This window comes from Folsomia candida, unplaced genomic scaffold (assembly GCF_002217175.1).
Source record: "Folsomia candida strain VU population unplaced genomic scaffold, ASM221717v1 Fcan01_Sc015, whole genome shotgun sequence".
In the NCBI taxonomy this organism is placed as follows: domain Eukaryota; kingdom Metazoa; phylum Arthropoda; class Collembola; order Entomobryomorpha; family Isotomidae; genus Folsomia; species Folsomia candida.
In genome coordinates, this window is record NW_019091207.1 from 427111 (window position 1) to 442050 (window position 14940).

Here is a 14940-nt window from a genome sequence, read left to right on the forward strand (position 1 = left end):
TTTATGCAATTTGGGAAGAATTAAGTTACGTAAGTTAAAAAAAGCTGTCTTTTAAAAGAGATCAATCTCAATTTAAAAATATTGACCTGCTCAAAAACTCCCTTCAGAGTTATGAATTCCAAAATTTGCAATTCTAACCGATCAATTTTAAAATTTGAAAATACTTTCTTGACTAGACGAGAGGAGGACGAGATAACAAGGCGAAAGTGCGGAAGCAACTAATATGAAATATGCACCAATTGGTTCTTATGTATGTATCACTGGATGATGACCACTGATATCGATACACAACATGAGTCATGACGCCGCATTGCAGTGGTCATGCGATTTAAGTAATACATAAAACTGAACATAGAAGTTTTATTTCAATTTTCAAAGCATCCAGACTGACGTACATGGCAATTAAGGGCGAAATGCATAGATCCAGTGAAGGGACGGAACAACCAACATTTTGTCACGGTTTTTCGGGGTTGGTGGAAATCCGACGATTTGTACGCTCCGGATTGTGGCCCTTTGTTTTAAGAAATATGTAAAAACAAGCTCTAAGAAAACGTGGCTAAATTCTGTACATTCGCATCCTTGGATTTACAGGTATAGTAGAATTGGACTGAATTGGATCGATTTCAATTATTCAAGCTAGAATGTATGGACCACGTTACTTCTTTGTATGTGACCACACTCCGATGACCAGTGGTATCAAGACATATGAATCATGACACGGCGCTGGTCATAAGATTCAAGCAATACATAGAGTAGATCTGAACAAAGGCCTTTTATTTCGATTTTCAAAGCATCCAGATTGACATATGTGCATGGTAATTAAGGGCGAAGTTCAAACATAGATCGAGTGCGGGAACGGAACCAGCTTTTTGCCACGGTTTTTCGGGGTTGGTGGAAATCCAAAGATTTGCACGCTCCTTTGATTGTGGTCCTTTGTTTTAAGAAATATGTATGTAAAAATATCTAAGCTAAGAGTACGTGACTAATTGTAAGTTGTGTACGTTTTTAAATACGAGAATTGCAACTGAATTCGATCGAATTGATGATCCAAGCTAAAAGATATGAATAGCTTTAGTTCAATCTGACCATACCAAGGGATTGCGAACCTTTTCTGTTACAAATGGTAAAAATAAGATAAGGATACGTTCTTAAGTACAGATATACTTCCTGTTTTTCAGTAAAGTAGAATTGGAGTGGAATTCGATCGATGTGATGATCCAGATATGCATATGGGTAGCTTTATTTCTGCAGAAATAAAGGTGAGACGACACCTCGTTGCTACTTAAATTCGTGTCATGCAATGCAGTTTACTTTGATGTGCAACCACTTAATGCATACAGAATATGAACATGTCTGAGGGAAAGTTAAAAATGAAAAGTTTCCATGCACTATATGAAATGGACTAAAAGATGTGCTGGGTCTTAATTGATGACAAAATTCGTTATTCCACATAGGTACATACATGCCAAGATAATAGTAGAAAGGTCTGCTGCCATGCTCATGGCGTAGTAGGTAAAGACAATGTCGTGAATGTCGGCGCATCGTATGCAATTTGTGAAGGATTAAATTAAGCAAAAATAAGCAGTCTTTTAAAGAGATCGTCAAGTTCATGGAATGACTATCAATTTAAAAAATATGAACCTACTCTTACCCTCCCTTCAGAATTACGAGTTCCTTAATTTCCAATTGCAATTTCAATCGTTCAAATTTTACAAACATTTTCTTAACTAGACGGGATGAGGAGGAGATACATATGTACATAATCAGGTGAAAGTGAATAAGCAATTAACATGAAATATTTATGTACCAATTGGTTCAGCACCTCATAATAATATTTATAATATTAGAGTTCCTTAATTCGGATTTACATATAATTTTAAATATAATTTGATTGATCGGCGTTGGAGGACATATTTTTGAAATTGAGTTTATTGACAAGCTTTCGGCACATACAGATACCTTCATCAGATCATAGAGAGTTATTCATTTTTTCTTCTGTGCTGCGTATGCATAATGCTTCCTTAAACTTCCGGAAATAGCGTCTTTTCGCCTTCATAATTAACTTGACAGAAGTTGTGTCTACTTGATGATCATTTTCTGCCATGTGTAATGCTCAGAGGGCGGATATGTATGTATTTCTAACTTGTTCATATTAAATCAGATCGCACTAAAACTTCGCATACTGACATTCCATCGAAGCGTGATCTCAAAAATTCAAACATACTTTTCCATATTGTACATATTTTAGGGTTTTCGTACATATACATATTTTCATACATATTTTGAGGTTTTTTGAGTACATGCACATATTTTCCTACATATTTTAGCCTTTTTCTAAATACAAATATTTTGATACATATGTCGAGGTTTTTTATGTAAAAATCCTTTTCTTTATTGAGAAGCCAAAGTTTTGTCAAAATTTTCATGTAAACGACTAGCAAATCCAGTTTGCCACATTTTTTAAGCCAAAAACTTATCCCTGAAAATCTTTAAATATAACTAATGTCGCATTATTGGTCATTAGGTGAAGATTAAAATGAAATATTTAATAATTAGTTGATCAAAGTGTTAAAAATTTGAAAGGTCTGGAAAATTAAATAAAAATACAATAGAAAATTGCAATTGGAAAATATTTTTTATGTGCATATTTTCGAGTTTTTTAAGCACATATTACATACATATTTTGAGGAATTTAAGTACATACATATCCGCCCTATAGTAATGCTACAGGAGAAGTTGTTACTGCTCTTCGTATGTCGGATTGATGTTCTGCAAATCTCTTCTCATAATCTCTTTGAGTTTCTCCAAAATATTTAGATGAGCAGTTTTTACACTTGAATTTGTAGACTCCAGCTTTGGTGTTGGGAGGTTTTTCTTTTGTGTTACATATAAGAGAGCTTAGTTTAGTCCCAGTGTAATATCCAAGTTCTATCTCCAATTTTCTTCTCAAGAATTTAGCTATTATCGTAGTTACATTTCCAGCATAGGGTAAAATGATTCTTTTTTCAAACTCTGGATCTTTTTTTGGAAAATTTAGTTCTGCTTTTCTTTTTACTATTCTTAATTAACTTGTTTGGATAATCGTTTTTTCTTAAAATGTCTATTGTTAATTCCAATTTTAAAGTTTGAGATTTCTTTCTTGCCTACACGAGAAAAATGAGATAACCAAGTGAAAGTGCATGCATAAGCAATTGCATATAGTTAACTATATGAAATGTGTACTACTTGATGAATGCATAAATAATGGCACCTGAACAGCAATGATATCGATACATATGAGTCACGACGCCGTATTAATAGTCACACGATTCGCGACACCGAAGTGAACAAAGGAGTTTTATTTTCAAACCAGCCATATTTAGTTAAAATGGGCAGTCATTTGAAAGAGATCGTCAAGTTCTTGGAATCAATTTAAAAATTTTGAACCTGTTCAAAAACTCACTGCAGATTTATTTATAATAAAACATGTAAGCGTTCCTTAGGTTGAAATTACAATTTTAAAGTTTGAAACTTTAATATATCATCTTGCTTAATATACCGTCGAGAAGCATGAGATACCAAGGTGAAAGTGCATTAGCAACTAGTGTGAAATATGTATGTACCACTTCGTGAATACATGGCACCTGACGATGACCACTGGTATCGATACGTATGAGTCACGACATAACGCCGGATGGTCATACATACGATCAAGCAATAGAATTAAATTGAACAAAGGAATTTTATTTCGATTTTCAAACCAGCCAGATAAAGAACGTCCGGGAATGAATGGGAATGGTCTGAAAATGTGGTCATAAAATCACAATGAGTTATCGGAATTTTAAACTTTTTGCATATGTATAATACCAAATACGTACCTACATAATTTAATTAATAGCTAAGGCCGCCACACCCCCGTTGGCGACTAGTTCGATTTTCTTGCGAAGATTTTTCATTAAATTTTTTCCCGAAGTTTTTGCCACTTCCGAGGTGATTTTCTTCCATCGTCCTTTGAATTTTCGAAAGGTGTCAGGCACATCTTGAAGCCGGGAGTATACTGACTTAGAACGTGCCCAGAATTTTTCGATTGGGCGGAGTTGGGGTACATTAGGTGGGTTGATATCTTTTGGTACGAAATCAATATTTTTCTTTCTGAGGTACTCGGTCACTTTCTTTGCATAGTGACAAGTGGCGAGGTCAGGCCAAAACAAAACTTTATCATTTTTGTGAAACCTATTAATAAATGCTTCCAATCCAGCCTTGACGCAATTTTTCAGATAAATATCTTGATTGATATTCCCTTCGAGAACTACCGGGTCTGATACATGTCCGTGACTGGAGATGCATTGCCAAATGCAATATTTCTTTGGAAATTTGTCTTTTTTTCGTACTTTTTCTTCATAAGCCACTTCAGAGGGATCCGAGCTATGAAAAAAATGACGCCCTGGAAGATTTGAAGGGTCAACCGGAACATACGTTTCGTCATCCAGGATCACTACTTTTCCACGCATTTTCTTCAACAATTTTTGACAGCAATCCTTGATCCGACTTTCTTGTACGGGCTTGTAATTTGGTGCAGGTTTTTTGGTCCTTGCTTTGATTCCTAATTTATGGACCTTAATTTCCCCCAGGTAGCTTTTGGAAATTTTGACTTTCCTGGCAGCTACAGCTACTGACGTTGATGGCTTGGTTTTGAAAATTTTTTCAATTCTATTTTTCACTCGAGTGGTCGCTAGCTTCGCCGGACGACCAGCTGGCTTCTTGAATTGCACATTTTCGGAATCCTTGAACTTTTTTATGTAGGAATACACATTTGAACTTGGAATTCCTTCCTGCTTAAAAAAGTTCCAGGTCACCTTGGAGTCTCGGTTGGCTGTCGTGTTGTAGAACTCCATCACTCGTTTTGCTAACAGCTCCCTTTCAAACAAGCTTCTTCTACCCTTATCCATTTTTGAAATTTAAGAGTGATATACCAAATTGACCCTAATGAAGTGGGCTTTCAGAAATTTAAATTATTATAGTTCGCGGGTTTATTGATTTGTCAATATACTCGCTAGAGCGCGCATTCCCATTCATTCCCGGACGTTCTTTACATGGTAATTATGGGCGAAATGCATTGATCCAGTGCGAGGACGGAACAACCAACATTTTGTCACGGTTTTTCGGGGTTGGTGGAAATCCGAAGATTTGCACGCTCCGGATTGTGGCCCTTTGTTTCAAGAAATATGTAAAAGTAAGCTAAGAAAATGTAGCTAAATTCAGTACGTTCGCATCCTTAGTTAGACTTACAGGAACAGTAGAATTGGAACTGAATTCGATCGATTTCGATGATTCAATTCAAGCTAAAATATATGTATGGATAGCGTTACTTCTGCATATGTGACCATACCCCTATGACCAATGATATCGATACATATGAGTCATGACGCGGCGCTGGTGGTCATACGATCGGGCAGCAGGATTGAACAAATGAATTTTATTTCGATTTTCAAACCAGCAGGCCAGATTGACAAGCATACATGACAATTATGGGCGAAGTACGGAGGTCGAGTTTGATAGGAGAGGAGTGCGGAACCCATGGTTTTTCGGGGCTGATGGAACTACATAGATTTGCACGCTCCGGATTGTGACCCTTTGTTTTAAGCAATACACAACATAAGGTAAAAATAAGCTAGGAATACGTGGCTAAATTCTGTACGTTCGTAGATTTACAGGTGCAGTAGAATTCGATCGACTATGATGATCCGAGCTAAAATGCATGGATTGCTTTACTTCAATTTATGACCACACCCCGGGATTGTCACCCTTTTGTTTTAAGAAATGTGTACATAACATGGTAAAAATACGTGGCCAAATTCTGTAGGTTTTCAAATGCAGTACAATTGTAACTGAATTCGATCGATGTGATGATCCAATAAGCCATAATGTATGGATACCTTTACTCCGAGGTACACCCTGGAATTGTGACCCTTTTGTTTTAAGAAATGTGTATGTAGCATGGTAAAAATAAGCTACGAGTGTGCAATCACAATATGAAAATAAATTGTATAAAAAGCTACGAATACGTGGCCAAATTCGGTACGTTCTTAAATATACTTCCTATTTTACAGGTACATTAGAATTTGCATGGAAGAATTCAGTGGTCGCGGAAGCCGTTGGGACATTAACATTGTAGGCAGATGATGGTGCATGGTGACATCAAATAACTGTGGGGACATTGTCCCTCCGTTCCCACGCTCCCGCAGCCACTGACGATATCCCATAACTTTATTTCGATGACATGAGCCACTAAATTCGCCTCATGTAATCCAATACCAACCAATGCAATAATATGAACAGTGACCGCGGAAGCCGTGGGGACATTGACATTGTAGGATAGGGGAGGAAGGGGTTTATATAAGATGGGCAGATGATGCGGACATCGAATAACCGTGGGGACATTGCCCCTCTGTCCACACCCTTCCGCGGCCACTGAATATGAACATGTCTGAGGACAAGTTAATCCTGAAAAGTTTGCATACGCCGCTTACTAAAACATCTTGGTCTCGATTGTTTAGAAAAATTTGCATAATATTTCAAATTAAATTGAAGGAAGGAGTTTAATTTCAAATTTCAAACCAACTTGAAAGATACGTGGCGTGGCGTGCAATTATGGATGAAATAGGCCGAACTCTGCAAGGATTCCGGACGGAAGCAACTTTTTTGTCACTGTTTTCCGGGTTTGGGGGACAAGAAAATTTGCACGCTTGGGATTGTGATCCTTTGTTCTAAGAAATAAGTAGCGTGGTAAAAATAAGGTAAAATACATGGTCAAATTCTGCAAATACGTCCCGTTCTTAACTGCTTTGTATTTTGCAGTAGAATTGGAATTGGATGATCCAAGATATTAATGTGCATACATAGCTTTATTTGTATGTATGAGACACCCAGTTTTTGCGTCATGCAATACAATACTCACACAGTTTACTTTTATGTGCAACCAGCATAATACGTACATATGTCCAAGATATGCACATGTCTGAGGGAAAGTCAAGAAAAAGTGATTTCCATGCGCTTAGGAATGGAGTACAAGATCCTGGTCATGAATTTTTGTAAGGGTGGAGGTCAAAAGTACAGAATTTTGAGCTAAGATGTTCCAAGAGTTCATAAAATACAAAGTTTACATGCAGCAGCATATTGCAAGATATGAACATGTCTGAGGCAAAGTTAGTTATGAAAAGTTTCAATGCGCGATTATGGACTAAGGATTTTCGTCTTGATGGTTGGGAAAATTCAGAGCAGTGAATTTTCCTTTATTTAACATAAATAAGCTAGTCTAGTTAATTTAAAATTCGTTAAAGTGGGAGGAAATCATGTAATAAATACAGTTTGTTAATTAATAAGGAACGAAATATGTACATATTTATTAGATGAGATCGACCTAATGCAGTGCGAGTCACATACCCACACCTCAAAAAATGTGGGAGGTGTCGGGTTGTAAGAGGAAAAGATGATTCCATGATGAGCAAATCTATGTATGACTTTGGTGCCTTTGATGTAAAAAAAATCACTAGCTGCACAGACATACCGTTATTTTTATTTTGGCGTTTAAATTATTCAATTTCGTATGATTTGTACGCCAAAATAAAAATAAGTGGTGTCAAATAATAAAATAATAATTCGTCTAATGTACTCCATGTGATGAACTCAGATAGCGTGAAACGGAGTTTAATCGTGCATGTGTAAATGAGTAACTGGCCAAAATCGTAATAATTCTTTATCGTCATATTTTATTTGAACTTTAAATCTCAAATTTTTGCATTATCAATTGCTTAACATTAAATTATTCCTATTAAGTTAACTTTATAGATACCTAAAACTATAATGTAACGGGTAACTTGTAACATTTGACGCTAATTTAAATGCCTTTTTTATCTATGTATTCAATTCAACACATGCGATGACTATCTATCTCGATTTATGTATCATAATTACACTTATCTAAATATTTAGCAGCATATCCATGTAAATATAAACTGCATTGAGAATACATAAGTATTTACAAAAAAAATTACTTATAAATTTATGGCACAATTAAACAAAGCTATGTTAATAACACCATACAAAATAGATTCACTGTGTCCACCCACGTGGCGTCTACATACGTATGCAAAACTGAAAATTGACACTGGAAATTTCACTCGAGTTGAAACATAATTAAAATTTGTGCTAATTTTTAAATTTTAAAATCCCTGTTCTCCCTCGTCCCTCGCAAAAAAAGTATTAATTAAACCTCGGTATGACTAGCTAATTTTTCGTAACGTTCTATTTTACAAAGTAATTAACTTATATGGATAAATAGCTCTCACTTATTGATGTAAATATCTGTAAATAAAAATATTCAATTCACAGTAATATTGGCAAATACATTTTTTTGCCAATAATGAGATACATAAAACCAATACAAAAATGGATTCATGAAAGCAACAATGTGTGTAATTACGTATCTATTTTATACATTTCTTAGTTCTGCATTGGACAAAAAATTGCTACATTTTTGTGCGAAGGTTTTATACAACTCGACAAAAATGAGGCATACATAGATAAATAAAAAATACTGGTTCATTTATAAGGGCACCCATTTCTTGTGTGAATAATAAATAAATACTAACTTTTTACAAAATTACGAGATTGATATTAAGGATGTCGTATATTTTTTCATTGGCCGTGGGGACATGTGGGGACATTAATATTGTGGGACAGGGGAGGGATGGGTTTATATAAGATGGGGAGATGATGGGGACATCAAACAACTGTGGGGACATTGTCCCACTTCCACGGCCACTGCTCGTTTTTTACAGTACTTTCAGACTAAATTAACATTTATATAAACAAATATTTAATAATCGGTTTGTTTTTTAGGCACGAATAATTTTCTAATATTAATTTTCTCCTGTTTTAATCCGTCAGGTGACGATATTTATGCGAAGACATTTGCGAAAGGCCTAAAACTGCGTAGCCACATTTCAAGCAGTGATAATGGGTCTGCTTTTGACTGTGGATGCATTCTTGAATCTGTAAATTAAAAAATAAACAAAATTTAATTATGTAAATGCACATAGAATTTCAAAATTTTTTTTCGCAAGTTTTACACTTTCTCCTTGTATACCAATTTGCGTATTAAGTGTTTATTTTGGTCTGGTTTGACCCTTGTCTTAATACCTTGTTTTTGCCTACCTGGCAGTTCTGTGAAGGTGTAAATTTTTCGAATCCAGCAGCCATAATTGAATCAAGTTTCTGATGCTGGCGGCGATGAGCGACTACTTTGTTCGTATCGGTGCCTGATAAAAAGGAAGGAATTTCATATTATTTAAGGAAATTTATGGTTCAAAATTAGCATATTTGTGGGTAATACTTACAAACAAATTCGCACTTGCTACAATGGAAATGGGACGCTTTGTTTTGTGCTTGCGTCGTTCCTGTAATTTATTTATAGATAATTAGCATTGTAATTTCGGATAAAAATTAAATTATGGCTGATACACGGTTAAAAATCTGGTAAATTTGCATACATACTAGTATTGATTTGGTAATAACTTCCTACCGGATTGGTAGTAGGTTGTTTCTGAGTGGTAAATTTTTCAGTAGCACAATATTACTAAACGGTAATACCCGTTATTACCAGAGCCGATATCAATATATGTACACCGGTCGGTAGTGATTTAATACCAGTTTTCTGAAAATGTACGGGAATATAATTAGCTACTTACCTGGCGGAGTTTTATAAGAACAGTCTGGCCTTCCACATGACACATTTGCACGGAATTGCTTAAAGTCTCCACCTATTTAAAATAGCAGCATAATATTTAATAAATTTTCATAAATTCTAACTTGACCCATGTAAATAAGTAATTAGCTTAACTAACCCATTAACGTATCAAGTCTTTCATGACGAGCAGTATGTTGAACAAATCTTGTCTTGTCACAGAAGCTGTAACTGTAAAACGAATAAAAATATTATGAAAAAATTATGAATTTCGAAAAAATCCCTCGTTCATAAAATTATTATCCGTCAAGCTTACCCGCAGTCTTCTCGAGTACAATGGAAATGCGTTTGATGTTCTCGATAACCTATAAAAAATCAAATAAAATCGTAAATTTAAAGCAAATTTATCAACAATTGCAAATTTACATTGCAAATTTATTGTATACTTCTCGAATTATTTTATTTTTCTCACCACAATGAACATATTGACAATCTTCATTAAACCGGAAACGAATATAGCCTTCCGGAACGGGTTCATCTTTCAAAATTCGCATCTGCATCCTCGCCTTCTTCGCTTCTGACGGGGACGATGGTGACGAAGGTGACGCACTCGAGGGTCGCTTGCTCGTCTGACTGCAGAGTTGCATCGGACTGCTGCTGGGCATGACCATGGGTTCCGCGGGGGGCAGAATGGCCGGCGGTGTGCCGCCCAGATGGGGTGGGATGCCGCCCGGATTCGCCATGGACGGAGGGGGAGGAATGACGCCTCCGTGAGAAAAAACGCCACCCGGTGAACCACCAAACATCATCCCGGCGTACAAGGAAGTTAGCTGATTTTGTTGGAGGAACAAGTATGGCGAGGGGGGTCCCGGATATCCTAAAAAGCTTGCCAGGGACGTCGGTGGGAATGGGTTGGGTCCCATGTCGAATTGGGGGAATTGTTCGTCCCCTCGAATTTTGCTGGAGCCTTTCTCGGGTTCATGATTATCTTCGTTTAGCTCGTTTTTTACAGAGTCTTCGTCCGAATGGTCGGACTCGGGGGCTTTCAAGGGTGACACGTGGCTATGCTTGAGCACGTGGGGGCGTAATTTTTCCAGTTCGGAAAATGCCTAAAGTGAATTTATAAAAAATTTTGAAAATCCGTTCCACAAAAGTAGTTACATAAGTACAAATTTGAACCGTGTTTCTGCAGAAATTTGGCTCGATTTTCTGCAGGAAATCTTTATGGAGCGATTTGTGCAGAAAAATGGAGAATTATGCACACACGTTTCTGCAGATTTTTTGCAGAATTATGCAAAATTTCTGCGGAATTCGACACAGTGATTTCTACTCGGGATGTTCTATATATCATCGCATATTTATCATTTACATACCTGATTGCAAAGATGACAATGAAAGTGATGCTTCCTCTTTAACTTGCAGAATGGACGGCCACACGCAATCTCGGGTCCATACTGGGTTTCACCATTGTCTGGCGATGGAATTTGCAAAATTCGACTGAGCGAGTGATCCGTGACCGATTTAGACTCTGAATATTTAAACAATTTCTAATATAGAACAATTTCTAATATATTTTTAGCGTGTTATTTCTCACCATTCGTCTCTGGAATTCCATTCGAACCGGATAAATCCATCACGGTGCCCCCATTGGAAGTGATTTTTGATTTGTCCAGTGAATAAGTCGGGTAAAAAGTACCACTTGATTTTACTACTGAAACAAAGAGAAACACAATTTTAGCATATAAATGATTTTGTTTGCATCATTTTAAGATTAGTTAGTGGTCAGTCGCACCTTGAGCAGTGGATGGTTTATTGGACTCACTTTCATCTTCACTACTTGGAGTTCCTGACCTCCCCTCGTGAAAATCTGCTTCGTGGTTCATCATTTCCGATTGCTAAAATTTTATGAAAAATTATGATTCAAATAATAAGAGCAAAATAAACATTAGGGGTATTCATGACGAGTTCGCAACAAACAAAGTTCGCAAGTTTGCAAAAAAATATGGCTTGAAAACTCACTTGCGAACTTGTCCATCTCCAAGTATTTACATGGTTCGCAATTTTTTTCAAAATTATGCTCATTACGATTTCGCATCTTTAGCAAAAAATGAAGTTTGCAAGTTTTCAAAAAAAACTGTCCTGAAAATTCACTTGTGTATCCAAGTTCGCAATTTTTTTGCAAAATTAATGTGAACATGCGAACTTGTAATGAATACCCCCAATTAATTCCATTCCATTTACCTTGGAGCAGCTAAAGCTATCTCTGACGCAATGAAAATGGTCCACGGCTCCGTTAAAATTACACTTTCGAACCTCGCAGTCCCACGATTTGTCGAAGTACTTGAACCCTTCGACGACATCACAAGCACTGTGAAATTCTCGAAGGTGGTTGGAAAGTTTGTGAAGATCGGACACAGAAAAGTGACATCGAGGATGATTGCAGTGGTAGTGACATTTGCTGGGAGACTCTTTGTCCGATGATCGCTGATACGGACAGGCGTCATTGTTGCAGTTTACGTCTTCTGGATAGGATAAAAATCCAATTGGGTCCTGTAAACAAGTAAATAATATTAATTAGTTTGACAAATAAGAGCTAGTTCCCAACGTACGTATGCTCTCAGATTTTTATTAAACTAGATTTTGATCGTGTCAAAGTGTCAATCGATTGCAAATTTAATTTGTATGAAATTTGCAAAAGCCACGATCTCCCAATGGGCACGTTTGGCAGAGATACTTGCATCCGAAGAAGAGAAAAAGCGCAGTAAATTTGGAAAGTGTAAAATTCGTCAACTTTAATAAGCGTTTTCTCCTCTTCGGATGCAAATATCTCTGCCAAACGTGCCCATTGGGAGATCGTTTCTTTCGCAAATTTCGTACTAATTAAATTTGTGATTCGATTCGCACTAATTTGGTCAAAAGCATACATTGGGAGACCTCCTTTCTCAATTAAATAATTGTACCCACCTTTGAATCGGAATCGGAACCATCTCCATTTCCAATGTTTGGGGTTTGCTTTGGTAATTTAAAACTGGTATAGATCGCCTCGTTGCCTCCAGATGAGACCTCGATAACACGATTCTTTGGTGGACGACCTCCTATAAATTCAGTACATTTGTAAGTTTTCAAACAAATTCATAAATCCATCACTCATTCTTACGTTTCCTACGGAAAAATCCGTCCATGGCTTCACCCTCTTTATCACCATAGTCCATTTTCGGAGCAAGTTGATGAGTTCTAAAGTGTTCTAAGCGTTTGAAGGGTTCATCAGTGACCAAAATGATCTCGGAGCATCCATCCTGAAAATATAAATATAAACGCATTAGACCACTTTTTATCTTATCTGGTTTACACATCTTTCAGTGGAACTCGTTAAAACCAAAGTGAATTTACCCATAAGCAATGATAATGTTTTTCCCTCGTCTGATACGGACATTTAGCAGAGATGCAAGGGATGGTCGAGTCTTGAGCGTCAAAGTTGGCTGGGTCAACCTACATGGGAAAAATAGAGTATATAAATTAGTGCGCTGGATTTTTAAGTAAGCAGTCAAAAAAATCATGGTTAATTCTGTACATAAATATGCACTTATTACGCTGTTAACAAAACTAAGCTTTTAAAATATCTGTAAATTTCCCGATAATTTGAATTTGGTCAAAATTTCCGATATTGAAATAGGTATCTTTTTAATATCCTTTGAACATTTTCACTGTGTTTCGGGTGTACAAGTAACCACTTGCAAGAAAGTGGTTTCTTGCAGCTCAATATTTTGGCCTGCAAGAAATGCCCGGCGCAAGAAACTACGCCGCTGTTCTTCATACTGTGCGTGGCTAAATAACGAATATTTCTTGCACTTTCTCCCAATTTCTTGCACCTCGAATTTCTTGCATTTCTTGCCTTCCAGTACAAGAAATGTAGCAAACCAGCAAGAAAAGAAACACTGATTTGTTTTCATACGTTCCCCGGAAATTTAGAATGCTCAAGAGATTGGAAAAATTACGTACATTTTTAAAGCGTGGATTTGCTAACCGCCTAATATTAATATGCTACACGACATACCGTAAAATACGCTAATGAGGAAATCTTGTCTTCCATCTCATGATTTTTAAAGTGTTCAGCTGCCACGTCGACCGACCTGAGAAACAAATCGCACCATGATTATGCTAATGCATACACCTGATAGATTTTGTCAAATATAAAAAAAGTACATACCCCAACAACGCGTTCAGACAAGTGTCAACTTTACAGTGGAAATGTTCTTGCTGAGTGACATCACAATTGCACATCTGGATGACCTTTTTATACGAAACCATGCGATCCTCGGATTCGCCCCCTTCGCCCCCGCCGCCGCCGCCACCACTTTCGTTAAAACTGGAGCGACTGTTTTCCTCTTCCGACTTATTCGCGAGGAACGAATCGCTAAAACTGAGCGTGCTTAAGTCTCCCGTGAAACTTCCTTTCATCAGACTTTGAGCCAGTTTATACTTCCGGTAAGCTAACTCGGCGTCTCGTCGCTCGTGTTTGCGCTAAAATTGGAATGTACAAAATTTGCGTAATTTTGCGAAATTCATGTTATTTTTGCGAAATTCATGTTATTTTTGCGAAATTCATATATTTTTAGCAATACTCACCTTGTGCGAATAAAGCTGCCCGCTGGAATGCAATACGTAATTGCATCCTTCTCGTATACAATGGATGTGATTGCAAACGCGAGAAAATCGACAATTTGCGAATAAGCATTCTTCATGTTTCATAAATTTCTTGAAACCGTCACGATTTAGTTGTTCGTCTAAATGAAGGAAATATATATTAATTTATGGACATATTTTCAGAAATGATGAGAATTTCATGATTCTATGTAATGAAAATTTTATATACCTTTTATGTGGTAGGATTTATGTTTCTCTGTAAGTTTTAAATTTTATTTTAAAATTCCATTCATTGTTTTAAAAATACACAAATTTCAGTTTTCATACCCATATCCGCTTTATTCTTGAATGTAAATGAGCAAGTGGGTCTTCGACAATGGAAATGGGTCGTTTTCTGATGTCGGAAAGTGCAATTGTCCGTCCCGCAATCTTCTACAGAGGAAAATAGTCGTTAGTTTTTGTATTTCCGAAGATTTTTTTGTATTCTTTTTAACTTACCTGCGGCTCGAAATCTTTGGAACCCTTCTTGAATTATGGCGGAATCTTTGCGGTGATAGTTTGCACTAATTTTT

The 14940-nt window shown here is 36.7% G+C and overlaps 1 protein-coding gene across 7 annotated transcripts in view; it reads right to left on the reverse strand.

The window, feature by feature from the left end:
- Positions 1–7728: 7728 nt before the first annotated feature.
- Positions 7729–14940, reverse strand: part of LOC110856166 — a 147475-nt gene continuing 140263 nt past the window's right edge. For 3 of the 7 annotated variants that reach the window (XM_035856882.1, XM_035856885.1, XM_035856881.1), the window contains exons 12-31: positions 14867–14931; positions 14696–14800; positions 14598–14624; positions 14351–14508; positions 13932–14245; positions 13779–13854; positions 13115–13213; positions 12882–13020; positions 12689–12819; positions 11966–12274; positions 11517–11619; positions 11319–11435; positions 11098–11252; positions 10197–10833; positions 10041–10089; positions 9885–9955; positions 9729–9800; positions 9378–9437; positions 9181–9299; positions 7729–9033 (exon numbers count right to left, since the gene is read on the reverse strand). In XM_035856882.1, coding sequence (XP_035712775.1) covers positions 8917–9033; positions 9181–9299; positions 9378–9437; positions 9729–9800; positions 9885–9955; positions 10041–10089; positions 10197–10833; positions 11098–11252; positions 11319–11435; positions 11517–11619; positions 11966–12274; positions 12689–12819; positions 12882–13020; positions 13115–13213; positions 13779–13854; positions 13932–14245; positions 14351–14508; positions 14598–14624; positions 14696–14800; positions 14867–14931 — 2923 coding nt within the window. In that variant the 3' untranslated portion in view covers positions 7729–8916. The remainder of the gene's footprint in view (positions 9034–9180; positions 9300–9377; positions 9438–9728; positions 9801–9884; positions 9956–10040; positions 10090–10196; positions 10834–11097; positions 11253–11318; positions 11436–11516; positions 11620–11965; positions 12275–12688; positions 12820–12881; positions 13021–13114; positions 13214–13778; positions 13855–13931; positions 14246–14350; positions 14509–14597; positions 14625–14695; positions 14801–14866; positions 14932–14940) is intronic. The other 4 variants (XM_035856888.1, XM_035856887.1, XM_035856884.1 and 1 more) reach the window with 4 other exon arrangements.